We start from the raw sequence: 27,502 nt of genomic DNA, 5'->3' as shown, positions 1-27,502 counted from the left end.
AAAACCAACCTTGTTCACATAGCAATGTTGCTACATTACTGTGGTGACAGTTGTAGAAATAGCATTGCCTGAGACTGTATTTATGTCTAGAGGCCCACAGCCGCAAATTTGGATAGTTTAATTCAGTCTAAAAAACCTAAGGTATACATGAAACTGTACCATAGCCCAAAGAGATAAACTGGATAACAACAGACTAAATACATAAACTGTTCAGATGAAATAGTGTCTATTCCATCCTACTTGTAAAGTAACATTCTGGATGATTTAGGATACTAAACACTGACAATACTAAAATGAATTACATATTACCGTGAAATATCTTCATCAGCAGTGAGTTCCTGCTCCATCAGTAAAAATACCTGTACCTGAAGACCACGGAATAAGTGTCAAATGTTTATCCTTCCTTCAAGTTATCTTTAGGCTATATTTTCATCAATCCAAACACAAATTTTAGGATACAACTTTAGGATCATGAAATTACTTAGTTTCTAAAAATAAAACTGGATGTTTAGCACAGAGCTGTGCTACTCATCTGACAGAGGTGGGATGAAAGCATGCTCTTATTTGGTGATTATGAAACAAACCATAAAAAGACAAATGTTACAGCCATTTGTTTGTGAGGATAGTATAGGGCTGGGTTTTCAGAGTTAAGAGATTGTTTTCTCTTTACTTACTCATCTCTTCCCCCCGCCCCCCACCCCTCAAGTTGTTCAGATGAGGGTGATGGTTTGGTCTGAGAGGAGAAAGGGCTGGTATCTGGGACTTAAGAAGATTTATTGTTTGGGACTTTACAAAATCTTATCAGAGTGTCTCTGAAGCAGCTTATCTGGGTAAGTGCTGCATTTCAGAGTGATGCATGCCTTCAGGCCACCTAAATCCAGCTAACCCACCTCTAATCACCCTGGAGGTTCTACTATAGGCGGAACCAGGCCTGGTAACCATGACACAGTTAAAAGTTAGTGTAGAAGAGAATGAACTAAACCAGATCAGACGAAGTAATGATTCACAAGGAGCTAATAACCCTGAATATTGCATATTTCAAAGTTTAAACTATGGAGACATAATCTGACTTGTTTCACTATTTTCAGCTGTAAAATTTTTTGGTAACAGGCTTAACTAGAGTTCAATTCTCTTCCAAAATTAGTTTTTATCCAGTAAGCACGCTGATGCTTGTCACATTGTTTTATAATTCAGATTTACTACCTGAGTTAAAATTAACTCACAAGTTCTGTGATCATGGTAGGCCAGAGTGAGGTAAGATGTTGTGGAGACATTCTCAAAAGTAACACTCTGAAAAACAGGAACACTTGAGAGTGAAGAGTTGGCACCTGGGGCAGACGAAGACTCTCAACCAATCTCTCTGAAAACAAACAAACAAACAAAAAAATCCAATATATTTTCAATATCTAAATATTTAGAATCATTTCCATATAAACATTTCTATATAATCCAGTATTTCCAAAACTATTATGAAGAATCAACTTTTTAAAAAATTTGTAATCTGGTGCAGATACTTTCATTAATTTGATTAATCAAATTAATTTCATTAATTTGATTTTTACTAGAAAAATCAAATTAAAGATATATAAAATTCAGTGCCATGTTCTCATTTCTAGATTCAAGAGATTCTATCAAATTGCTGTAAAGGCTTAAAATGCTTACTCTACATTTCTGTACTTATCATGGATGGAATAACAGACTGATACTAGTCTATGGACCACACTTTGAGTAGCACCAATCTAGTCAATGTTAAAAACATCACAGGACAAGTAGTGTGTACGATGTACACTGGACATTAGGTATAAAGAGTCAGAAAAGAAGGAGTCCTTTATCTTCAGAGAGAGAGGAATAATCTCTGTAAAAAGATGACAATCTCATTCTCAACCCAGTCCCCACACCGCCTGCCGAGGCTGGTGGCTGCCCGCACACTGACTTGTGTGCAGCAAACAGTTCTTCCCGGGCAAGTTCACTCCTGCTACAGGGCCACTGGTGGCTCAGGGTGATGACTGCACCGATAGCCTCCAGGACGCAGGACCACCAAACCCAGGTGATGAAGGTGAGAAACCTTACACAACCCGCTGCTCTGTCCCCAGATTCTAGCTAAAATTTCCTGGTTATGTGTCTATTTCAGTCTCCTCCTTTAAAGATGTATAACCTCTCATCCACAATAAAAAACAAAAAACAAAAAAACCCACTAGTATGCCTGGCTGCAGCAAAACAGTCTTACACCTCATTCTCAAACATGACTTCCCAGGAAATTTGACCCAAATAATAAAATAGAGACCATGTTTAGGCAATCCTATGAACTCAGTGTTTGATTTCTTTTACATACGAGTGATAATTAATTTTTGTTGTTTCAATAGAATAAATTTCTAATTCTACAACATTCTCCATCCACCAACATTTGGTAAATATTTCACCCCAACTTACAACTTAGGGAAAGTATTTTCTAAGGAACAACAAAAACTCAACAGTTTGGAAAATAGAGAAAATAGTTTTCCACTGTTTACCTTGTATATCAGGAAGATATTTCTGATACTGGTCAATTTCACTACTAAAAATAGCAAATGCTAATCTTTTCAGAAGCATGGCTCTCTGCTCTAGTTCCACATCACGGTTTGCAAAGAGATTAAGTGAACTGCTTTGGGCCACAGCTACACGAGCTGAGGGGGATAAAAAAGCAAGAGAGGTTGTTACAGTCATTTAGCGATTTGAAAAAAGATGCTTGTGCTTTTCATTTTTAAGAATGTCTAGAAACCCTATGACATCCGAGAGACAGGCGCTTCTGGTGGAGGACTGGGGAGCTCTTCTCCGAGGCAGATGGGCTGGCACACAGAACCAGCGTCCACAAGTCAGAGACCAATTAGTAGGAAGTGCAATGTGGAGAGAGAAGAAAATTGAGGACTGACTATAGGTTTCAGAAAGTGAAATCACTAACAATGCCATTTTATAAAGCCATTATTTTATGCCATCTGCCTAAATCCTTCTCATTGTTTTAAAAACTTCTGGCCTGGCCCAGCCTAGCCTACCGAGCTCTCCCTCCTCGTCTTGTACTCACCCCCGTTCCCTCTTTGTAGCCATTCTGTCTTTGCTCTTTCGTGAACTCAGTAAGCTTGCTTCTATCCTGAGGACTTTATAATTTTTGTCCTTTATTCCTAGAATACTTTGTCCCTAGGCATGCTCATGGCTGTCTTTTTTTTTAGTTTCACCTCAAGTATGAGCTCCTGAGCTGTTATTTAAAATCTCTTGTAGCGCCCTATTTCCTTCACAACTTCTTACTTGCTCCCTGAAATAATTTTACTTATTGGATTAAGGTAAGCATAATGCCTGGTGCATTTTTGTCTTTTAATAAATAACTGTTAAAAAGATGAATCTCAACCTTAAAACAAACCTGTGGAGATTAGAGAATACACCGTCCCTTTTCCAGAGGGGAAACTGCAGCCTGGTTAAGAAGGGACATAAAATTCTAGGGATTCATTCAACTTCGCTGTTATTTAAGATCATTAGTTGGATAATTTTCAAACTTTAAGAAAACAAGACAACTTTTTTTTTCCCAAATGAAATACTATCGAGGAACCCCAATTTATAAACAAAATAGAGAAGGAGTGGGGTGGAAAGTGATTCTGACTTCTTGGCCCCTCTCTTTCTTCATTTAAAGGAGATAAACACAGCCCCAAGTATCTTCTTTTTCGCCCTGGCTCACAGCATGGGTCTCACTTCCCCTACCAAGGATGGAATCCAAACCCCCTGCAGTGGAAGCCTGGAGTCCTGCCCACGGGATGGATGGCCAGGGAATCCCCCAGAGCCCTAGGACTTAGAGTGACTTGTTTGATAGGTCTGTCCCTGTTGCCTGCTTTTCTCGGCCTTCCTGGCGGTCAGTCCTTCCTTCAGTGATTACTGAGTGCCAGGTTCCATGCCATGTGCTGGGCAAACAAGTTAGAGACAAATGTGACAAGGCCAAATAGTTTACTGATTATTTATCTACTATGCTATCTTCTTCAAGTTTCAACTTTATATTCCTGTAGGGTACTACGTATCACTATAACCTGACAAAGAGCTAATTCAGTAGTTTCTGGACAAGAGCAAAGCAAATAAGAATGGCTCATGTACAGGAAAGACACTTAGGTTGTCATCCATAGTACTCACTCATTAAATCTCTAAACGTTGTCTTATCATGTGTCATCAGATTGTCCATAATTGCTCTCCAACTGAAAGAAACCAGGATCATGATATGTAATTAACATTTTGTTGTTAGTATTTAAAAAGTGTTCTACTTTGCAGATAGCAGTTGATTTCAACAGATTCTGTGAGATGCATTAGCATGTTGAATAGAAGCAGGAGGACTTACTGGTTAACACAAGAGGCATCCATTTGAAAGAAACTGGGATCCATAAAGAGGTCAAAGGCTTCTTTTTTCCAAGCTCTCCGTGTGTACTGATACCCACTAAGACTGCTCAGCAGCTGGACACAGGCTCGATAACTGGGTGCATTATGTGCACTGGGAGGAAGGAAAACCACATTAACCTCTATCTTATAACTATTCATCATATTAAGTTACTCATAAGTATTCACATTTACCTAAAGCAATGATGGGAAATAGCACTTGTGTAAGAGAAACATTTTTATCACTATAATTTAAGGTAAAAATAAAGTCATTTTGTGATAATTTCATTTTTGGAATAAAGGAACACAACTTATTTTTAACAGAATACGAGTTAACTAACACATCTAGTTAAATAATAGTAGTACCTATGATTTCGGAGGTAGGGCACAACATAATGCATAATATTTACAAGTAAAGGAATGACTCGTTCTTTTTCATCACTGTAGAAAACCATATCCAAAAGATGAGCCAAAACCTAAAAAAAACATAAATGAAATGGAATGTATAATCTGAGAGCTGAAACTGACAGCATCTAGAGGTGGTTTTCAATCTGTAAGAACATCTAGAATACCTTAAAATTAGAAAAATCTAAAAGCAAATTCCTTAAATCCACTTTTACATGAATGGCTTCTGCAACTATTTGCATTTTTTTCCATTGTAACTAAAGAATATACATATGGGCAAATATTACTAGGAAGAAGAGAAAAAGAGAGGTTAAGAACCTTCCAATGTGATTAGGGAGTAAACACCAAATTTAAGACTGGAAACTCAGTACCTCTCTCCCTGACTGGGTTACCAGGGGATTTAGGAAAAATCCAACCTCATGAATTGAGATGCAACTCTGTCAACTAGCTATTTGCCTTAGTCATACTGTTCTAATCTTTGTAAGGTCCAGTAACCACATCTGTAAAGGGGAAACAAAAAGGAACTGCAGGTCTGTATAACAGGGTATAAAAAAAGAGCATGTCAGAGCATTTATATAAAAATGTTTGGTAAACTGTAAATACTTAATAGTGACCAGCATCGTTATATCACTTCTACCCTTCCCTACCAAATTGTGATACAAAAGCACTGTTCAATTTTAAACAGTACACTTTTAAAAAATAGCGCATGGGGGGAGCAATGTCTAAAGTTGCTAAAGTCACGTCTGACTCTTTGTGACACCGTGGACTACACAGTCCATGGAATTCTCCAGGCCAGAATTCTGGAGTGGGTAGCCTTTCCCTTCTCCAGCGGATCTTCCCAACTCAGGCATCGAACCCAGGTTTCCCACATTGCAGGTGGATTCTTTACGAGCTCAGCCACAAGGGAAGCCCAAGAATACTGGAGTGGGTAGTGTATCCCTTCTCCAGTGAATCTTCCAGATCCTGGAATCGAACCAGGGTCTCCTGCACTGCAGGTGTATTCTTTACCAACTGAGCTATCAGGGAAGCCCATACAAATGTTTGGTAAACTGTAAATACTTAATAGTGACCAGCATCGTTATACCACTTCCACCCTTCCCTACCAAACTGTGATACAAAAGCACTGTTCATTTTTAAACAGTACACTTGTAAAAAAAAAAAAAAAATAGTGCATGGCAGGGAGCAAGGTCTAAATTGCTGTCATTAATATTTAACAAACTACTAATCTGAATACAAAGTCTAAACTTTATTTTATACTGATTTCTTGAACTACAAAATAATATTTCAAATTAAAATCTCCTTTGTAAGAACTACTTACTAACTGTTTACTTGAAAGTTCATGTGAAAAAATCTGACAATATTTACCTCAGAAAGTAATGTCAATGCATGGACACTATATACAGAAGGAGTTATGTTTGAGGTTTCCATTGCAGGTGATAACATATCTAAATAAGAAAAAAGACAGGTAAAGATATAGTTAGGTTTTTTTCCCACTGAAAAAAACTACATGTTAAACACAAGAAAAGGGAGGATTTTACAGCAATTATAGTGCTGGCTGCAATAATTTCTTAATGAGTGGTGGTGGTGGTTCAGTTGCTAAGTTGTGTCTGTCTCTTGTGACCCCATGAAGCCAGCCAGGCTTCTCTGTCCGTGGGATTCTCCAGGCAAGAATACTGGAGTGGGTTGCCATTTCTTCCTCCAGGGGATCTTCCCGACCCAGGGATTGAACCTATGTCTCCTGCATCGCAGGCAGATTCTTTACAGCTGAGCCACCAAGGGACAGATGCCTACAAATACAAACTTCAGTGTAGGGGGATCAATACCTTCAACATCAGATTCTAAATTGGTTCCATCTACCATTATTTTGGGAGAAGGCTTAACTTCAAGATTTCGCCGCAGCCATGTTGTCTGTTCCAAAGAAGAACCAGCAATTGCACCAATTGCATCCACTATTTTATGAGTCACATCCTGAAGAAACAAGGAGAACCCATCATATCTCTGTGTGTACACAGGCACACACATGAAACTTCACAGATGATCTTATCTGACCTTCCCATTTTAGATTTGAGAGCACTGAGAAACAGAGTTTTGGCAACAGCACTCAATTCAGAATGACTTACCTGGAGGTCTCTTTGGTCTTTTTTATTTTCCAAACTAGGGTTTTTCATGATAAACTCATTCAGAACTCTTAAAGGGTCAAAGAAAAAAAACAAACAGGAAATATTAGTGTAAAGAAAATGATGTAACATAATTTTTCACAGCAAGTGGTTTATGGTCTCAATTTTAACTTTGTATGTGTAACGAATATGGGTATATGTGGACATTCTATGACTCAGGTGAAATGCATAAACCTATGCATGCAAACACCTGTGCAAGGATGTTCATCGCAGCATTATTTATAAAATCGGAATGTCCAGCAATAGAAGAGACAAACTGTGGTGTATTCATATGAAATACTAAACAGCAATGAAAATGAACAAATTATAGCTACATGAAATTACATGGATAATTTTTATTAAACATATGCTGTATGAAGTAGTAGACATAAAACAGAGTTGTTGTTCAAAAACAAGGCAACATTTATCTGTGGCACTATATGTCAGAATAGAGACTATCTTGAGGAGAAGGGAAAGGACAGTAATTAGGAGGGAACTTGAGGGGACATATGGTGTCTCATTTCTTAATTTAGGTTTGTGATTGTACAGTTGACATCTTTACTTTGTAATAACTTATAATTTGTATGTTTTCTGTGATTTATATATTAACAAAAAATTAAAAAACCCCACCAATCTAATATAAAAATGGTTTATGTGTATAATAGATAAAAAAGATTTCTTGAATGTAAGAAATCCATTTCCATTGTTTGCTAAAATTCTACTCAATATTTAACTTGATTTTATTAACTATATGCATAATTATTTCCAAACTAACACATAAAGTGATATTGAAGAACAATCATATAAATTTCTATTTTATAATTAGGAATTTTTAGAGGATCAGTGGACTGGTTGGGAGAAAAAATAAACCACCCAATTTAAAAAAGGAGTTAGTTTTCTAGTATAAGTGAAAATGCCCAACTTTTAATTTAAATACTCAGAAGATACACACATTGAGAAGGAGGTATAACACTTCATTATCTGAGAAATGAGAAAGGAAGAAAAAACAGGTGATGAAATAGAAAAATCTTGCAGGGGAGAAGGTAGAAGTCTGACAGTTGGTTTTAATTTTTAATGAGATTAGCAGGATATTTGGTGATGATTCAAAGAGCTGTCCATATATTCCTTCTATGAGCCTTAGAACAATTTAGAGGTAGGTAAGGCAGGTATTATTACTCTTGACAGATGGGAAAATAGCCTTGGAAAAGTTTACTGATGTACCCCGGGTCCCAGAGATGAGAGTTAGAACTAGATATCCAAAGAGAAGAATCAGAAATCTTTATGGGAACACTGTTCTAATTTCCAGGGTTTACAGTTATCTCTCATCAATAAAAACTATCATACACACTAGTTATCTTTATCTTTGGTCCAGGAATTGCAGATGCTGAGTCCACTGCTCTTTCCACTACACCTTCAATGTCGTAAACCCCTTCAGATTTCTGGTTTAGAAGACAGCACGAGGGTCTAGGGATCATTCCTAGGGTTCGCAGTGTTACTCAGCTTCTACAGGCTGACCAGCTCTCCTCCAGCTCTCATCCTTGTTCTTCTACCTCCTCTCTGCTTCCTGGTGTAAGACTACATTCCTACATTTACCAAAATCTCGAGTCCATTTTACCAAAGAACCCTCTAACCCTAACCCTCCCTCTACTTCAAAATTTTCTAGACCACTGGTTGCCAAAGCAGAATCACTGGTTCCCTTCAGGACAACAGAGAAGCTAAGTCTGTATATAGAACCACCCAACTACACTTTTAAAAAACACCAGCAGAGCTACAGAGGCTGACTAAGGTTGAAGTTCTTTGCATGTGGTTGAGTTTACATCCCATTCAGTGGAACAGCACATTGAATGTCTGGAGTAATGCAAACAGGTTGGAGACAAGGGTATTCCCTTTGGGGAATTCCCCTCTTCTGTCTTAAGCAGTCCTTTTCAAATTCCAGGATGTAATGTAATCACTTGAGACCCTTGTTAAACTGCAGATTCTGATTCAGGTGGTCTGGGTTGGAGCTTGAGAGTCTACGTTTCCAACAAGCTCCCAGGCGACTCTATTGCTGCTGGTTGAAGGATCAACCTGAGTCACAAAGTTTTAGAGGAAATGCAGCCTTCTTTCCCACTCTTACCCCTGCCATTCCCCGGTCTCCATCCCCTCCCAGCTGTCTCTGGAATCTGGTGCTCCCAAGGAGGCCCCCGCTCCCTACAATCTCCTATGGAGCACTCTCCCCTTAAATAATAGTCATTATCAGCCAGGCAGTATTCTAGGAATTTAACAAACACTAACTCTAAATGATCCTTGTAACAACTTTATGAGGTAGGCACTATTATCATCTCCATTTTACAGATGGAAAGGTTATATAACCTGTGCAGGGCCTTCTAGCAAAGAAGTAAAGGAGTTGGGATTTGAATTCAGGCAGAGTCTTTGCTGTTCACTACTCAACATCGTCAGGTTTCCTTACCATTTCAAATCACATTTTCTTCTGCTACCTTGTCAGTTCTCTTTCTTTTCGTGATCAAACAAACTCAAAGACTACTTCACACTAACTTTTTTCACTCTAACCCTTGCCCTTAACATCTGTGCTTATTATCTCATCCAACTCTTTTCTCCTAAATTACCAATCCTCTTCGGATCATCAATAAATACACCCTCTTTTTATACATCATCTTCCCTAATCTCTCTAAAGGGGTTAACCATGCCTTAACTTCTCTTTGCTTCTAGAACCCTGAAAATACCTGTTTTTCTTCTACCTTTCTGATGTTTTTCTTTTCTATGTCCTTTCTTGGCCCCCTTTCCTTCTTTTCTTGTCCTGTTATTTCAATCCCATAATCCACAGCACACAAACTTGCTATCTCCCATTAGAAACGGTTCTATCTTCTTTCCCCTATGATCTATTCTACTACGAACTTGCTGGTCATATCCCTCCTCAAAACCTGCCATCACTCCCATCCCCTGCCCAAGACCAAATTTCTTAAAAAAAATGCGAATTCCTTTCCCATTCCAGCTCCCATCCCCATCTCATTCACCCACTGTCCCACTGCTATGCCTACACCACAGCCAAAGCAGACAAGGCACCTCGCCCAGTGTCCCCTCCCTGGTCCACAAAGGCTTTCCCCTCCTACCACCTCCACTCACTGAGCAAATATTTCCCGGGGACATATTATGAACCAAGAATAATGGAGAGTAAAAGATACTGTCCAGACATCATGGTGCTTGCAGTCAAGGGTAACTAGAATTTACCAAATAATCAGGCACATTAACAGAGATCAGGAAGCAACATGACAGAGAATGACTTTTCATGTTCAGGGTTCTGAACTCAGATGACTATGAAGCTCCCCTTCAGTCATCCTGCTCACCTCTGCCCCTTTCAATCCCACACTTTCTCATCGCTGAGTCACTACTGCTGCACCAGTTTCACATTAGCATGTTCACATTTTGCATATGTAGAAACACACAATGTTGCCTCCACAATCCCACTCCCCCCCAGAAGGTAGAGACACACCATCACCCAAAACATGTTATTCAGCAATCAGAGACAACGAACACTATACATTTGAAATCATATTTTTTAAGTGAAACTGCTTACCCAAGTATAAGAAACTGCCCTGGGGCTGGAAGGCTCAGTTGTATGGAATCTTTCAGAAGTATCAACAGTGATGCCCAGCTATCCACTAAATTGGGCACTGGAATTCTGCAAGATGAACACAGTTTCTATACACAGATAAAGCCAATATCAACTTTAATTTTCCCTATACTTTCCCAGTCTTTACCATATTTCCCTACTTTCTCTGAAAATTTTCTAAATTTGATAGACTGTGATACTGTTATAGAACATTTCTGAAAGCTTTTATTTTCTACTCTTCTTATATGTAAAAAGAAAACCAAGCATACATACTTAAAATATCCAGTGTAACTTATTACAGTAGAAATTTTGCCATAGAATTACCAGTTCTTAACCATACTGACTCTCAAAATGCAGCTCAATAAATTTGTTTAATTATTGACATCACAGTTACCTACTTCCTTCCCTATTCTCTCCACTTCTCTCTTATATTAGCTCTTTCTCCTTCACATATGAGTCTCTATCTCATCTAAGGGAGGGCTGTCAATCTATCCTGAATATCAGTCTCTCACCTCTAGAGAAATTAAGATTCTCTTTGTTTCTTCTTGACCTTAACCCTAACTCTTCTACCTAAACTTAGATTTTAGGCAGTCCCTATTCTAAATCACAACCAGTTTAACCTGACTTTATGTTAGTCATCAATCACAAACTGATGCCAAGTTTGATGATTAAAATGGAAAAAATTAAGGTTCTTGAGTAAGTTTATCAAAACTCAAATCAACGAAATTCTATTCAGATGTCAGCTAAATGCAAAACTGGAATGCCATAACAAGAAGATATTGTCATATCATTCCATTAAAAAAAAAAAAACAGATTAGACGACCTTGCGTTCTCACCTATATCAAAATAATGGATCAGTGGAAACTGGCATAGTTTCAAGAATAGGATGTAGTTTGTTTGTTTACTATTTTCTTACAATTCAGTGTTTTAATGTCCAGTGTACTTTAGTGTACTTAGGTCTTTATATCTGTAGGATCCACATGACTGGGTCATTAAGAGGCCAACTGCCTTTATTAATATTTCCACAATGTTTTTCTGTTTCCAGTATTAGTTCTTTTAGTTTTAGAAGGAAAAAAAAATAAGTAACTTCTTGAAAGAATTCAGGTGCCTTCTTCCTTGTTTCCTAATTTTTATGCATTGCTAAATAAAGTGAGGAGAGATCCACAGCAGTTATCTTACCTTTGAATATAAGCATAGAAAAACTGAAGCATGCAGACTTCCAAAGAAAGATGTTTCTATAAACAAAAGAAACCAATTTTATAGTGAAGAAAAATGCTGCTTTTTCTTTTCCATAGTTATAACTACTCTGTATTTTACCAGTTTTAAATTAAAAAAATTAAAAGCAAACAAAATCAAACACTAGGTTGTCATCCAAATCATGCAGCTCTCTTCCATGTAGCAGGCAAAACACAAAAGCTATTTAAAAAGCTGAAAATGGTTTAGAAAGAATCAAAAGATTCTCAATTCCGACACCCCCATATACAAAGCACACCCCAGTCATTATTTTTAAATGATCCATTGACTCTATAAGCATCAACACTATTTTAATCAGCCTATGCTTGGCCAGGCTATCAGAATTAGGTTGACTTTTTTTTTTTTTTTTTAAATAAAATGGAATTTAAATCTATTTTACCACAAGTTTCTGTTAAATTAGGATAGGTAGGTAGGTATGCTGCTAAGTCGCTTTAGTCGTGTCCGACTCTGTGTGACCCCATAGATGGCAGCCCACCAGGCTCCGCCGTCCCTGGGATTCTCCAGGCAAGAACACTGGAGTGGGTTGCCATTTCCTTCTCCAAGGCATGAAAGTGAAAAGTGAAAGTGAAGTCGCTCAGTTGTGTCCGACTCTTTGTGACCCCATGGACTGCAGCCCACCAGGCTCCTCTGCCCATGAGATTTTCCAGGCAAGAGTACTGGAGTGGGTTGCCATTGCCTTCTCCAGTAGGTAGGTATAGTTGGTTCCAAATCTGAACTAACTCCTAATAGCCTAAAATCTATTCTCTAAAGTTAGTGCTGAATGTAACATATAATAAAAAGAAGGCACCCGCCCTTAAAAATCAATAATAGACAAGAAAATAACACTGATGTCCACTTTCATTTACCCAATTTGATTTGTTATGTTTTGACACCAACTATTCCCTTCAAAATTTCCCCTTGTACCACATGAGGAAAAATCAAATATCTGATGAATTCAGAACTTCGTATATTGAGAACAGGGTTGGTGGCAGTTGAGGAGTACAGAACTTGCTCTTATTTGATTTTATATCCTTCACACTTAGCCCAATGTCTCTGGCATAAGTAGGTGCTCAAAATAAATACAATGAATTGAGCTTTCACAAGCAAATTTAAAATCCTATCACAAATGCCCCAGTGGTGATTACAGAACAGTAAGGAAATTGTTAAAAAGTTAGTAAGGACACTGGCTATTTTTGTACACAAGTAGTACACTCTTTAGGCAATAGAAAAAATAATGCAATATTTTCAGATATGTGCAATAATTCTTTCAAGGAAGTAATCAGGCCTATTTTGGCTTGGCCTAAAGTCTAATGTTAGCAGTTGGTAAATATTTTTTAAGAAAATTGAACCTCTTACTGTTCCTGAAATAAGGAATGGAAAAAGTAGACAAGTTCATAACTTTACTAACTTGTAGACTTTTAGGTCTGCCTAACTAGAGACAACGCATTGGGAGTGCAAAGACTCTGTCACTGACTTCTTGGTAGCACAGATTGTACATGGTCAAGAAATGACATCAACTAGAACTAAAGTTATAGCAAAATGTGAGGAGCTTACAAACTTAGACCCTCATTGCAAAGAGAGAGCAGCAAGAGGCTGTGAAAAAGGAAACAACCGAAGTGAACAGACCTTGGGCTCTGGCTTCTGTGCTTTTCCTCTACACGACCAGAAAAATCTCACCTAGGAATCTGGCCCCACACGTACTCACTGCCTTAGATGTACATATGGAGCGCTACGAGCAGTGAACTGCTCTTCACTGGCCACAGGGAGGATCATGCCAGCGGGTCACTGTAGATACTGGTAACTGTTTTTATTAGGGCAGAGTGAGAACACATGCTCTCATCTCTGCAATCTATTTACAAGGATGCATTGTACAAAAAATAACTTCCCTACCAGGGTCATCTCTGAAACACAACTGTAAACAAATCAAAGGGTAGCTCCGCTTACCTTGTCCTTGGCTATGGCTGGGGGCTGCTTTAAGACATCTTTCACAGTCTGTATAACAGTCTCTGCTCTCATGACACTGATAGACCGAACCAGTTCTACTAGTAAGAGCTGTTCTTCACTGGCTGCAGGAATAACCTGGAGAACACATCATTGTATTCACTTATGTACGGGTAAAGGTAAATCTTTTAAGAGAAATCACAGAATTAAGAGAATATTTTATGGCCTCTTTTAATATAAAGGCCCTTTCATGTCCCTTGATGACTTTAGGTAAATTTTATTTTTTATCAATATAATACATGTATATTGTTTCAAAAAGACAAACAGGACAAGGTATCTTTTAAGAAAAAATAGCAGTGTGCTTGCACTTATGCCCCAAAGTGACCAGGCTCAACTCTTGGCTCTTTCCTATCATTTCTGAGTAATATTCATGGTTGTTATTTTTCCTATTTCAGAATATTTTCTTCAATTTTACATATTATCTACTGACATCCTACTTTAGAAGACAAACTTTTGGTTCTATTACACTCTTCTCCCTATCCTTCCACCATAGTTACATCATAATTTCATTTAAATATACACCCAATATTCATATGTTTACTTATAGTTATGTTGTATATTACCAGTACACATGTCTTCTCTTGCACGACTTTTTGTTTTTCCTAAACTGTTTTTTTGTGTGCTAATTTTTAAAATAATCTTCATTTATTCATTCCAACTGAAAAATCTTAACAAGTCTACATTAATAAGATAATCTGCTTCAAAGAAATAATTGTTTTATTACAATATTTATTTCTATTTATTTGGCCATGCCAGGTCTTAGTTATGGCACGCAGGATCTTTAGTTGGTGGCATGCAAACTCGCAGGTGTGGTATGTGGGACCTAGCTTCCCAACCAGGGATCGAACCTAGGCCCCCTGCATTGAGAGCACGGAGTCTTAGCCACTGGACCGCATGGAAGCCCCAATATAATTGTTTTTACTTTAATAGTTTTTAAGGATCTTCATAAAGAAACACTGAATGTGATGAACTACGTATGCGTACTTTCATTCATTTCAGAGTGGTTTATGATGTGAAGAATTATTTACGCACATTTTATGTTTCCCCAAGTTTCACTAAAATCATGATGAAAAATATAAAAGATGTATGAATAATTACATATCAACCAGAAGATGTATGAAATGAATGAATATATATCAATGAAAAGTATTACAATGGCCTATTCACAATGTTTTATATGTAAATGTGTTTAAAAATATGATAGTATACACAAGAAAACATAGTTTTTCTTATGCAGTGTGACTTCAGTTGGATTTTTCTATCTTTACAAAAAAAATCTTGCTTGACTGTCACAATATATTTAATAGAAGTGTGTGCATATATACAAGTGCATTTGTGTCTACACACTGTTTTTGTTTGCTTGGCCTTCTCTACCATAAGTTTATCCCCAAAGAATCCAACAGCTGTAAATCTCCTCTAACTACATGCTCAAAACCATCAGATCAGATAACTAACCTACCTTTTCCCCTTCCTGCTTTTTCTTGAGATATCTCTGATAGATGTCTTTCTGTTCTACCCTGGTTTGGTACTCTCTAGGCTTGCTATATAGTATCATCTTGTTTTTTCTCCTGTGACCATCAGCCTTTCTTTTTTCCTGTGTTGGAACTCCTATTTCTTGGATCCCATGCTGCCTTCTTTCTTGTTTTATTCCTCCTCTGCTGGAAATACATCTTACAGTATTTGAGAAAGGGTGAATCAACTGCAATTTTTTTTGAGCCATTTCAAAGTCAAAACTCACCTGAGTGACACTTTGGCTGGGTAAAGTACTACAGATTGAAACTAACTTTCCAATCATAAGTTCTAGTGTTGCTAATGATAAGTCATATCATCATCCATTGAATATGACCAGTATTTTCTCTTTAGAAGGTTATCAGACCTCCTTTTCATCTCTGGTGATCTGACATTACTTGCTGATCTTTATGTAGACAGATCTCTTTTCACAGTGCCTATAAAAATTCATTTCCTTTACTTCTGGGGAATTTCCTTGTACTATTTCTTAGCTACTTTTCTCCCCTCGTTTTTTCTATTTCTTCTTTCTTCAAAAAGATACTGTACCTCCAGTATCATTTCCCTAATTTAAAAATCTCCTTTTCTCTGTTTTCCACAACTCTAAATTTACATTCTATATCTGATATTTATCTACTTTCACTTCTCTTATACTGATTTTGTTTTGCTTCTGCTAAAAAATTTTGACATTTAAGACAATTTAAAATTTTTGCAATAGTCCTTCTTATAATCTCTTATTTCATGGATGTAATATAATTTTACCTGGTGAACTTTACATTTTCTTCTGTTACCTGCATATTACTTTTGACTTTCTCTATCTACTTGTTTTGGTCTTTATCTAATTTTCAGAGGCTTTCTTCATGTGACTGGTATTCCTTGGCTCTCTATTTCCCAGGTAACTCAGCTGGTAAAGAATTTGCCTGCAATGCAGGAGACCCTGGTTTAATTCCTGGGTTAGGAAGATTCCCTGGAGAAGGGATAGGCTACCCACTCCAGTATTCTTGCCTGCAAAATTCCATGGACAGAGGAGTCTGGCAAGTTATAGTCCATGGGGTTGCAGAGCTGGACACAACTAAGCACAGCACAGCAATAATAATAACTATACGCAAATATATTTACAGCGTCCTTATTAAGTGCCACGTACTGGTAAGTGCCATATATATATGCATACCCTTCCTTCATCCCTCCCTTCTTTCCATCCACCCTTCTTCCCTCCCTCCGGTTCTGATTCTCACAGCCCCATAAAGCAGCAATGCTAACCTGAGGACGTTATATAGCTAGTGAGTGGAGAAGTCAATATTTGAACCCCAGGGACCTGGTTTCAAAGTGTGAGGTCTTAACAACTGTATTACTACTGCCTTTCAAAAAGAAATGAAAAGGTGACAGGAAGCCAAGCATTTAGGTGCAAGACTACTGGATAGGTGGCCCTTCCTGTGTAGTGCCAGCAGCCTAGTTTTGGAGTCCTTTTTTTGTTGTTGTTGTTGTTGTTTTTAGGAGACACAAAAATTTAAGTAGCTTAGGTCAGCCCATTTTCCTAGAGAGCAATCCTAAACTCCTACCTGAACAACATAATGGCTTCCTGCCATCTTGCTGGGGTGAGATTGATTCCATTTTTCAGAATGTAGACTTTTCCTGACTGCTGTTTGAAGCATGATGTCTAATTCCTACCTGTATGAACCTTGTACTTGGATGCAATCTCAAAAATGACAGAATGATCTCTTTTCGTTTCCAAGGCAAATCATTCAATATCATAGTAATCCAAGTCTATGCCCTGAGCATTAATGCTGAAGAAGCTGAAGTTGAACAGTTGTGTGAAGATCTACAAGACCTTCTGGAACTAACACCCCAAAATGATGTCCTTTTCATCATAGGGGACTAGAATGCAAAAGATGTCAAGAAATACCTGGAGTAACAGGCAAATTTGGCCTTGGAGTACAGAATGAAGCAGGGCAAAGGCTAACAGAGGTTTGTCAAGAGAACGCACTGGTCACAGCAAACACCCTCTTCCAACAACAAAAGAGAACACTCTACACATGGACATCACCAGATGGTCAACACCAAAATCAGATTGATTATATTATTTGCGGCCAAAGATGGAGAAGCTCTACACAGTCAGCAAAAACAAGACCAGGAGCTGACTATGGCTCAGAAGAACTCCTTATTGCCAAATTCAGACTTAAATTGAAGAAAGTAGGGAAAACCACCAGACCATTTAGGTATGACCTAAATCAAATCCCTTACGATTATACAGTGGAAGTGACAAATAGACTCAAGGGATTAAATCTGATAGAGGGCCTGAAGAAATATGGATGGAGGTTTGTGACATTGTATAGGAGGCAGTGATCAAGACCATCCTGAAGAAAACGAAATGCAAAAAGGCAAAATGGTTGTCTGACGAGGGCTTACAAGTAGCTGAGAGAAGAAGAGAAGTGAAAGGCAAAGGAGAAAAGGAAAGATATACCCATATGAATGCAGAGTTCCAACGAATAGCAAGGAGAGAGAAGAAAGCCGTCCTCAGTGATCAGTGCAAAGAAATAGAGGAAAACAATAGAATGGGAAAGACTAGAGATCTCTTCAAGAAAATTAGAGATACCAAGGGAACATTTCATGCAAAGATGGGCTCAATAAAGGACAGAAATGGTATGGACCTAACAGAAGCAGAAGACATTAAGAAGAGGTGGCAAGAATACACAAAAGAACTGTACAAAAAAGATCTTCATGACGCAGATAAACATGCTGGTGTGATCATTCACTTAGAGCCAGACATTCTGGAATGTGAAGTCAAGTGGGCCTTAGGAAACATCACTACGAACAAAGCTAGTGGAGGTGATGGAATTCCAGTTGAGCTATTTCAAATCCTACAAGCTGATGTTGTGAAAGTATTGCACTCAATATGCCAGCAAATTTGGAAAACTCAGCAGTTGGCCATAGGGCTGGAAAAGGTCAGTTTTCATTCCAATTCCAAAGAAAGGCAAAGCCAAAAAATGTTTAAACTACCACACAATTGCACTCATCTCACACGCTAGTAAAGTAATGCTCAAAATTCTCCAGCCCAGGCTTCAACAGTACATGAACCATGAATTTCCAGATGTTCAAGCTGGATTTAGAAAAGGCAGAGGAACCAGAGATCAAATTGCCAACATCTGCTGGATCATTGAAAAAGCAAGAGAGTTCCAGAAAAATATTTATTTCTTCTTTACTGACTATGCCAAAGCCTTTGACTGTGTGAATCACAACAAACTGTGGAAAATTCTTCATGGGAATATCAGACCACCTGACCTGCCTCCTGAGAAATCTGTATGCAGGTCAGGAAGCCACAGTAAGAACTGGACATGGAACAACAGACTGGTTCCAAATTGGGAAAGGAGTAGTATGTCGGCTGCATATTGTCACCTGGCTCATTTAATTTTTGCAGAGTACATTATGAAAAATGCTGGGCTGGATCAAGCACAAGCTGGAATCAAGATTGCCGGGAGAAATATCAATAACCTCAAATACTCAGAAGTCACCATCCTTATGGCAGAAAGTGAAGAAGAACTAAAGAGCCTCTTGATGAAAGTGAAAGAGAAGACTGAAAAAGTTGACTTAAAACTCAACATTCAGAAAACTAAGATCATGGTATCTGGTCCCATCACGTCATGGCAAATAGATGGGGAAACAGTGTCAGACTTTATTTTTTTGGGCTCCAAAATCACTGCAGATGGTAATTGCAGCCATGAAATTAAAAGACGCTTGATCCTTGGAAGAAAAGCTATGACCAACCTAAACAGAATATAAAAAAGTAGAGACATCACTTTGCCAACAAAGGTCCATCTAGTCAAAGCTATGGTTTTTCCAGTAGTCATGTATGGATGTGAGAGTTGGACTATAAAGAAAGCTGAGTGCCAATTAGAATTGATGCTTTTGAACTGTGGTGTTGCAGAAGACTCTTGAGAGTCCCTTGGACTGCAAGGAGATCCAACCAGTCCATCCTAAAGGAAATCAGTCCTGAAAATTCATTGGAAGGACTGATATTGAAGGTGAAACTCCAATTCTTTGGCCACCTGATGTGAAGAAATGACTCACTACAAAAGACCCTGATGCTAGGAAAGGTTGAAGGTGGGAGGAGAAGGGGACAACACAGAATGAGATGTTCGGATGGCATCACCGATTTGATGGATATGAATTTGAGTAAGCTCTGGGAGTTGGTGATGGGAGCCTGGCATGCTGCAGTCCATGGGGTCACAGAGTTGGACTGACTGAGCAAATGAACTGAACTGTGAACCTTGTGCCCTTGGATCAAGAGTCTCTTTTCAAAGTACTCTTCACAAAGTAAATTTGACTCCAGTATCCTGATGAGGTAGGGTAAGAGGAGTGGGTGGCTACTTGGGTTGGGAAAAGGGAACTATAAACTTTCAATCAGTCCTCCAGATTTCAGCCCCATCCTAACTCTTTGCCTTTAGAAGTACTTGATACTTCTACTTCCAGACTGTCTATAGATTTACATCAGTAATTGATCCTTTGCTTGCAGCAAATCAGTAGAGCAGAGAAAACTGATATTGATATCCAAGTCAGTTATAACTCAGACATGTTTTTCGTCATGCAAAACTTTTTGACACTTGTGGTCATATGACATTTACGGCCACGCTTATGTGGTTACCCCTCCCAAGTTTTTGTCATTGTAGGTTTTGTCATTTAAAATTGTTTCACTCTCATTTTTGGTAAGAGGGAAGATAAAAATGCATGTGTTCAATATGCCATGTTAAAGCACATGTACTTAACTAACTTTAAATAATCCAAGATCTCAATTCTGTCCAATGTAATATCTACTACTGAATCCTTACATGCAAAATGTCATATAAAAGGAATGTTTATTTTTTATTACTTGAAATGTGTCAGCATACATGTAATATGAAATCAGCACAAAAATAAGATTAGAAACCTTCAGCTAGACAAATCACATATCTTATAGGAATAAATTATTTAACAGCCTTAGTATTCTAGTGAGTCAGTATTTATATCCAATACAGAATAGTTTTTTGAGCTTTCAAACTCACAAAGCAACAAAATTTCCAAATATATAATCTAAAGACAATATATGAATTACATTTAAGCAGTCACATTGTAACGAAAAGCTAATCAAGATGAAAATTTCTCTCCATACTCTTGTTATGCACCTTAAATGACTATCATTTAAAAAACACTTTGTATCTGATTACCATTTCTATACAGCTACAGTGTTAATATCATATGAATTTCTTTTTTCACATAAAGTATCTTTTATACTTAAGAAATTTAGGCAATATATTATTATCTAAACTGGAAGACAAACTTACTTTTCTGCGATCCACCCCATCCCAGCCCCTAATCCCATTGCAACTAATGGAAAACTGAAACTCAGCATGTATTCACCATATGCTTACCAAGTGAAAAGATAAACACATACCTTGGTCCTGGTGGGGGCTTTGTTCTGTCTTCTCTCATTCCATACAAAGGCAATGGCAGCCATAAAGTGAACACCATGATTCATTGAAATAGGCCCCAATAATTCTAGGATTTGCTGCCTCAAGTTCTAAAAAAATTTGAGCAAATTACAAGTGCATTGAAATTTATGAAAGCATTAATAACTGGACTGCACTTTTAGTTTTTCTTGGAAGAATATATAGAACTTGTTTGTTTTACCACCTAAATCGTGATAGTGAAGTGAAGTGAAAGTTGCTTAGTCGTGTCCGACTCTTTGCCACCCCATGGACTATACAGTCCATGCAATTCTCCAGGCCAGAATACTGGAGTGGTTAGCCGTTCCCTTCTCCAGGGGATCTTCCCAAACCAGGGATCAAACCCAGGTCTCCCGCATTGCAGGTGGATTCTTTACCAGCTGAGCTACCAGGGAAGCCCAAGAATACTGGAGTGGTAGATAATGGTATCTGTGGTAAATAATGGTGGAGGAAAGTTTAATAATGTTAAGAGATGCAACTATAGTCATTTTAATTCAAAAGGAAAACAAATAACCTGTAACAGTTTAATCCAAATATTAAAATAAAACATCATTTTATTTAAATTTTCTATTGATTTCCAGCCTTCCTCCACAGTGCCAGGAATGCTCCCATGACTCCCAAGTCTAGGAAGTCAGATCTGGAGTAAGATTAGGTAATTGAGGGATATCAATTTGATGACTGGCCATAGCAAACATGCTTTTAAACAATCACATAATTTCCCTCTAAATATAAAGAAGAAACTTTGAGAAATATCTGAAAGTATAAGAAGAAAAAAAATTTTTGAATCAACCATTAACTTCATCATCCTGAGATAATCAGTATTAGCTCATGAATTTTCTTTATTCCTTCTTCTGCAGATTGTTTTTTAACATAATTAGAAGTACAATATTTGTTCAATTATGTAAAATTCCTGTTTTACTAAACTTTTAAGCACTTTACATCGACTAAGAATTCTTCAAAACCATGATTATTAGTGGCGACATAATGTAACACTGAGTAAATAATTTACTTAATCATTCCCTTATTGTTCAGGATCTCTTTTTTCTTGCCATTAAATAAGACTGTGGTGGTGGTAGCTTAGTCGCTAAGTCATGTCTGACTCTTGTGACCCCATGGAGTGTAGTCTGCCAGGCTTCTCTGTCCATGGGATTCTCCAGGCAAGAATACTGGAGTGGGTTGCCATTTCCTTCTCCAGGAGATCTTTCCAACCCAGGAATCGAACTTGGGTCTCCTGCATTGCATGTGGATTCTTTACTGACTGAGCTATGAGGGAAGCCCATAATATTTATTATAAATAAGGCTATAATAAATATTATACATATTTACATAATTTTGATTACTTTAGAATTCATTACTAAAGAAGATTACTAGGTCAAAAACTATGTAACTTAAAGATCTCTGTACATATTGCTAAACTATTTTCCAGGAGAGATTTGCATATTAAAATGTCAGCTTGAAATGTTCTAAAAAAGGAATAAAGTTATAACATGTGTGACTGAATCTCAAAAATATTATGTCACATGAAAAAAGTTAGACACAAAAGATCAAATAATATATAATTTCTTTTTTATAGGAATTGGTCTGAAAAAGCAAATCGATATACAGAGAAAACAGATTAAGGGTTGACGGTGGTTAGGGATGGGAACCAAGTGCCTGAAGATGGGCATGAAGAATCTTTTTGTGGTGATGGCTATGTTGAAACATTAGATTGTGGTGAGAGTACTATAGCCCTTCAAATTTACTAAAAAAAAACAATGTATTATATATGCTTAAAAAGTGTGATTTTTTAAATGTCGTTTCAAGAAAATACTTAAAATTACTTGGTAACTAATTCCACAATCCACAGAGTATCATAAATACTACTCAAATTATTCACAAATTTGGAACATAATCTCTAGCAGAGTTGTCAAACAGACTCTTGAGCTCCAAGGGTGAAGAGTGACTTATCTAACCTTTGTGGCTCCAAGGTTGATAGTGGTAACAGAGGCAGATGCAGCGATGGTCGTTTTTTCCGAGGAATCAGCCTGATGCAGCACGCTCCAAAGCAGTGTCACTGAGGACATGATCATGTGAAGGATCGAGAGGATCCCACTGCGGGCTTCACACAGGTGTTTGTGATCTACACTGACCAAAAGCTATCAAAGTCAGGGGAAAAAGAAACATGTTATTTACTGAGGTTTACAAATGGGGACTTATTAGGCCTCACAGTCTTTAAAAACCAGTCAAATATTCGTGCAGTCTCACCTGGTGATACTGTGTAGTAGGATCCAACAAACAGTAGTGGATAATGGCCGTGACCCCTTCCAAAAGGGTAAGAATCATATCTGGTGGGATAATTGACGCCATCCACAGGGGCCTGGAAGAAAATGTATCCATGTGAACACAAGGTCTGTGAACAAGACGTTTGTGTTTCATCAATAATAAATGTCCAGCATGCGCTAAGCACACAGTAAGGGCTCAATAAATATTATATAAATAAATAAATTAGGAGCTTTTATATCCTCATCTAATAAAATAAGTGTGACACATTAAATGTACTAAAGTTCTTTGGGGATAACAAATTCTAAACAAAATAAATAAATACAGCCAGCAAATCTCTGGCAACTATGTAATGGCAGGCATATCAGTATTAAAGGATACAGCCAGTTTTCTTATATCCAGTACCTGAACTCACACAGGAGATAAACCAGACACTAGTCTATTAAACACCTGGATAAATTTTGACAGATTAATTTTGAATATGGCCTGGGGATACATATAAAATTTGACACCAGACAATGAAAATTCAAAACAAGAAATAAAATCAGATGGGAAAAGAATTATTCATAATTGTAAATTAATTTTAGTGTGACATTAACTTGCACTTAGATCAACATGTCATATAAACCAAGGAAACCCTTTGCAAAGCTTTCTGCTACTTTTGCCAGCTCAGTCAAGAAGAGCATCAAAATTAATTTCAGCTCTATGGAGGAAAAAAGTCCTGTTAATCTACTCCTTCTGTTTTCCATTCTTGATTCTTTTATGGATATGATTCCTCAGTTTTCTTCTTTATGAAAACAACATACTACGTGTAACCTAACAATAACCTCTAATTTATTTACCCAAATTGCAACTGACTTTCTAGATGATGAAGTGGTCATACATGTAAAAAATGCCAATAATGACAAAATTAAAAAATCAATTATTACCTACTATCAGATAATCCTGTTTCATATTTGTACTGTTGAATTAAATTGTCTAAATTTCTGCAAAGCTGTAGTGTCACAGAGACAACCACTCTCTGGAGAACTTTTCCCATGTAAGGCAGAGTAGATGTGATTAAACCAATCCACTGTGGGTGCATCTTACAGGCACAGTGTTGATGCAAAGCTCGTATCACCGCACAGAGGAACATGCCTTGAGATGTGATCGGCTGGGCGTGCAAATACTGAAGAGAAGTCATGGGCTGATGGGGATTGATGTGCTCCAGATCAGACACCACAAAATCAAAACCTGTTTCGTTCTCTTCAGGGATAGTCATTACCCTGTGTTCGAGAACAATGAGCCTCTGAAGCACTTTGAGAAGTTGTGACTGGAGTGTGCTGCCACTGTCAAATTCATCTTCGGAGAAATTGATCAGGCTGTCCTCTGAGAAACCTTCTTCCACGGCAATCACGTTCTTACCTGCCATCTTTTCACTGTGCCATTTCTGTGCACTAAAGATAGATGACAGCAAACAGTGAAGAATCACTTTCTGAACTTTGCACTTAGATAACATATCGGAGATAAAACTAGGGAAACCTTTTGCTGAGCTTTCTATGACTTTTGCCAGCTCGGTGAAGAGGAGTGTCAAAATTTCGATGCTCATCATCTGCATGTTTCGATTGCCTATTAAATCTTGTGCTGTAACCTTGACATGAGTTGGGTAATGGCTACGCATATAATACAAACACAGAGAAATAAGGATTTCTATGTACATAGAACTCCGGAAGTTATGATTTGAGTCCACTGGAATGTGACTATAAAAATCTTTTCCCATAACAGAAATCCGGTGTCTGGCCAAAAGATTCTGAAGCAGAGACAACTGAGGCGTATATGCGTTATTTACACTAGTGGTTGAAATGGCATTTACAAAAGCAATAGGGTTAGTTTTCAAGATGGCCTTGATGGCAGAAAAAGCATACAGAGTCCTGGATGAATCGTACAACTGGAGATACAAAAGCACATGTTGGTAGAGAGGATGGATGTTGAAATTGGGAGATTTTCGTGATCCTGGAGAACCCATGTCACTCTCAATTTCAGAAATTTCTCCCTCGCCACAGCTGTACCAGTTCTCTAAATCCAGACCGTCGCTGAAGAAAACACTGGTCTGCTTGGGTTTTTCATTTGAAGCTTTCTTCTTGTCATCATCCTTTTTTCTGGCAAGTTTTACTTTAGGTTTTGCTCCTGGTTGTTTACCTGACTCCTTAACAATTGTTTCTTTCTCGGAGACTTTTTCTGATAATTTTTCTTTAAAGCTGAACTGAATGCTACTGTGACTTCTCTGTCGACATCTGGTTTCTGTAGAAGCAACAGAAGAGTCATGGGAAGTCTGTGTGGTTCCTGAAATACAGGGTGAGGAGCTGTTTCTGGAAATTCCATTTGGCATACACTCACAGCTTCCCTCTGCAGACACAGACAGAAACTGAGAACTGTCATTATTCAGCAAAGCACTCTGGCTCTGCTGAGCAGGCTGATCTTCGTTGCTAGTCACCTCCTCGCCTGGATCCACATCACTGTCCTTCGGGGGCAGCCCTTCAATTTCTGACTGAGATGTCACTGATGCAGATTCCGCTTCGAGGCCACTGACAACTTTACATATCAGGTCAAAGACCACCTGCTGAACATCATCATCTGGGGAGCCTGCGCTTGGCGCTTGGGAATCGTCTTGTGCTGTCATGCTCTCAGGATCGGCTTCATAACTCAAGTTGTCCCCAGCAGAGGACTGAGAACATCCCGAGTCAGACCTCTGAAGTATTTCTATCTGTTGGTCTGGCAGATCGAAATCAGACACAACCATAGGGATTGTCTCACTGCTGGTACTTAGGAGGGACAGTCTGTCACTTAATGGATTAACAGTAAGGCTGAAGTTCTCCATTTCGTCCATGGTAAGTGTCTTTTCACCATTTCCTTTCGATGCCATGAGTTGTACTTGGCTTACTGGCAAAGAAAGAGAGTAAAGAAAAACAATACAAAATACATTAAAATAATTGAAATGTAAACCAAACAAGATTTTTTAATCATTACTTTCATTACTTACTTATATTTTTCTATTAAAACGTTTATTAATGTGTTAGACCTTTTAAGGTAGAAAATTATGTAGATGACTATTAATTAGAATTTAATAAAGACAACTCAACATTAGAAGGGCTATTATTCAACTGAATTAAACAAAACAGCACATTTAACAGAGATAAAATATAAAACGTTGCCCTTATCCCCAAATACGACATTCTTTTAAAATAGTTCAGTATATAGTTAATATATAAATACATAATCTCCTTGATTTTAACAAACTTCAACAAGCATTTATAAATTATCTAGTTTAAGTAAGGCCCTAAATGAGGAGAAGAGCGTGAGAAAAGGAAAAAACATCACTCTTTACTCTGAGAAGTTTTAAAACGAGTAGGGGATCTCACAAATACCCATTTCTGTGCCTTTAGGGGAGCATTTCTTCAGAGAGGGTGAAGGCTTAGTTCCATGCAAGAAGTGCAAAATCAGAAGCTTCAAATTCAGGGAAAGCATCATGACACCACAGATGAGGTCTGAGAATGATCTCAGAGAGGTGAGAATTCAGCAGACAGGCAGGAAGTACTATAGGCAAAGTGTTAATGCAAAGAAGTGCTGGCGGTTAGCAGAGCAGAGCATGTTCTTAAGAGGATTCAGGGGAAGCTGTGGAAAGGAAACTAGAGAAAGGAACCATGGCTCTGTAGAAACACACTCAAGATGAAGCAGGAGCACAGTTCTGTTCTAACTTCACCACCTACCAGCTGTGAGACTGAGAAAGCCCCAGCCTCATCAGTAACATGACCTTTTCATTCCTGACCTTACAGGATTATTTTACAAGAGAGATAAATGAAGTTGATTCTTTTGTCCGTAAAGTACAATAATCTAAGGGGCCATTACTGGTGTATTATAGAGGGTATCATTTGACATCTGTGAATGTCTATTCATTTCTATTATTAGTAATAGTATTCTATTAATAGTAATAGCAAATACTTATCAAATATTAATCATAACAGTGAACATTTATCAAACATTTATATGCCAGTCACTGCACTAAGCATGTCACTAGCATGACCACACCCAACGCTCACCATGAAGTTTTGAGAGCTGGGTATAATCATCCTCATCTTACAGATGAGGGATATGACACCTGAAATTGAAATGTGCACTGAAAGCTTACTATAGATTCCCAGTGGAGTATCTATAGAACACTGCAGGACCAGGACTATAAAGTCTACAGGTTATTTGCTAATACTGAAGAATGTTTCTCACCAGAGCTATGCTAATGCCTCCCCTGAAACAGTCAGCTGATAACAGAGATCCAAGTCCTCTAAGATGGTCAGTGATGAGGTACAAACTGACACACGCAAGCAGCACTACTGCATGCAGAGGGGAAAAATCGGCCCATGGAGAAATTCTCATGTTTGGTTCTCTTGACAATCACTGTTGTGTGTTCGCCTCTCTCTTTATTTATTAATTTAATTCTA

General features: G+C 37.9%; 1 protein-coding gene across 4 annotated transcripts in view; it reads right to left on the bottom strand.

Moving 5' to 3' along the window:
- Nucleotides 1-27,502, bottom strand: part of DOP1A (DOP1 leucine zipper like protein A) — a 125,107-nt gene that overhangs the window by 6,542 nt on the left and 91,063 nt on the right. For all 4 annotated transcript variants that reach the window (XM_059890074.1, XM_059890075.1, XM_005210704.5 and 1 more), the window contains 16 exons: nt 23,960-25,949; nt 23,016-23,127; nt 22,724-22,906; nt 20,720-20,845; nt 13,732-13,866; nt 11,734-11,789; nt 10,519-10,623; nt 6,909-6,975; nt 6,612-6,756; nt 6,154-6,233; nt 4,750-4,859; nt 4,349-4,498; nt 4,147-4,208; nt 2,511-2,663; nt 1,224-1,360; nt 310-365 (listed from right to left, as the gene is read on the bottom strand). In XM_059890074.1, coding sequence (XP_059746057.1) covers nt 310-365; nt 1,224-1,360; nt 2,511-2,663; nt 4,147-4,208; nt 4,349-4,498; nt 4,750-4,859; nt 6,154-6,233; nt 6,612-6,756; nt 6,909-6,975; nt 10,519-10,623; nt 11,734-11,789; nt 13,732-13,866; nt 20,720-20,845; nt 22,724-22,906; nt 23,016-23,127; nt 23,960-25,949 — 3,667 coding nt within the window. The remainder of the gene's footprint in view (nt 1-309; nt 366-1,223; nt 1,361-2,510; nt 2,664-4,146; nt 4,209-4,348; nt 4,499-4,749; nt 4,860-6,153; nt 6,234-6,611; nt 6,757-6,908; nt 6,976-10,518; nt 10,624-11,733; nt 11,790-13,731; nt 13,867-20,719; nt 20,846-22,723; nt 22,907-23,015; nt 23,128-23,959; nt 25,950-27,502) is intronic.

Source organism: Bos taurus, chromosome 9 (genome assembly GCF_002263795.3).
Source record: "Bos taurus isolate L1 Dominette 01449 registration number 42190680 breed Hereford chromosome 9, ARS-UCD2.0, whole genome shotgun sequence".
In the NCBI taxonomy this organism is placed as follows: Eukaryota; Metazoa; Chordata; class Mammalia; order Artiodactyla; family Bovidae; genus Bos; species Bos taurus.
This window is presented reverse-complemented; position numbering and strand designations above follow the sequence as displayed.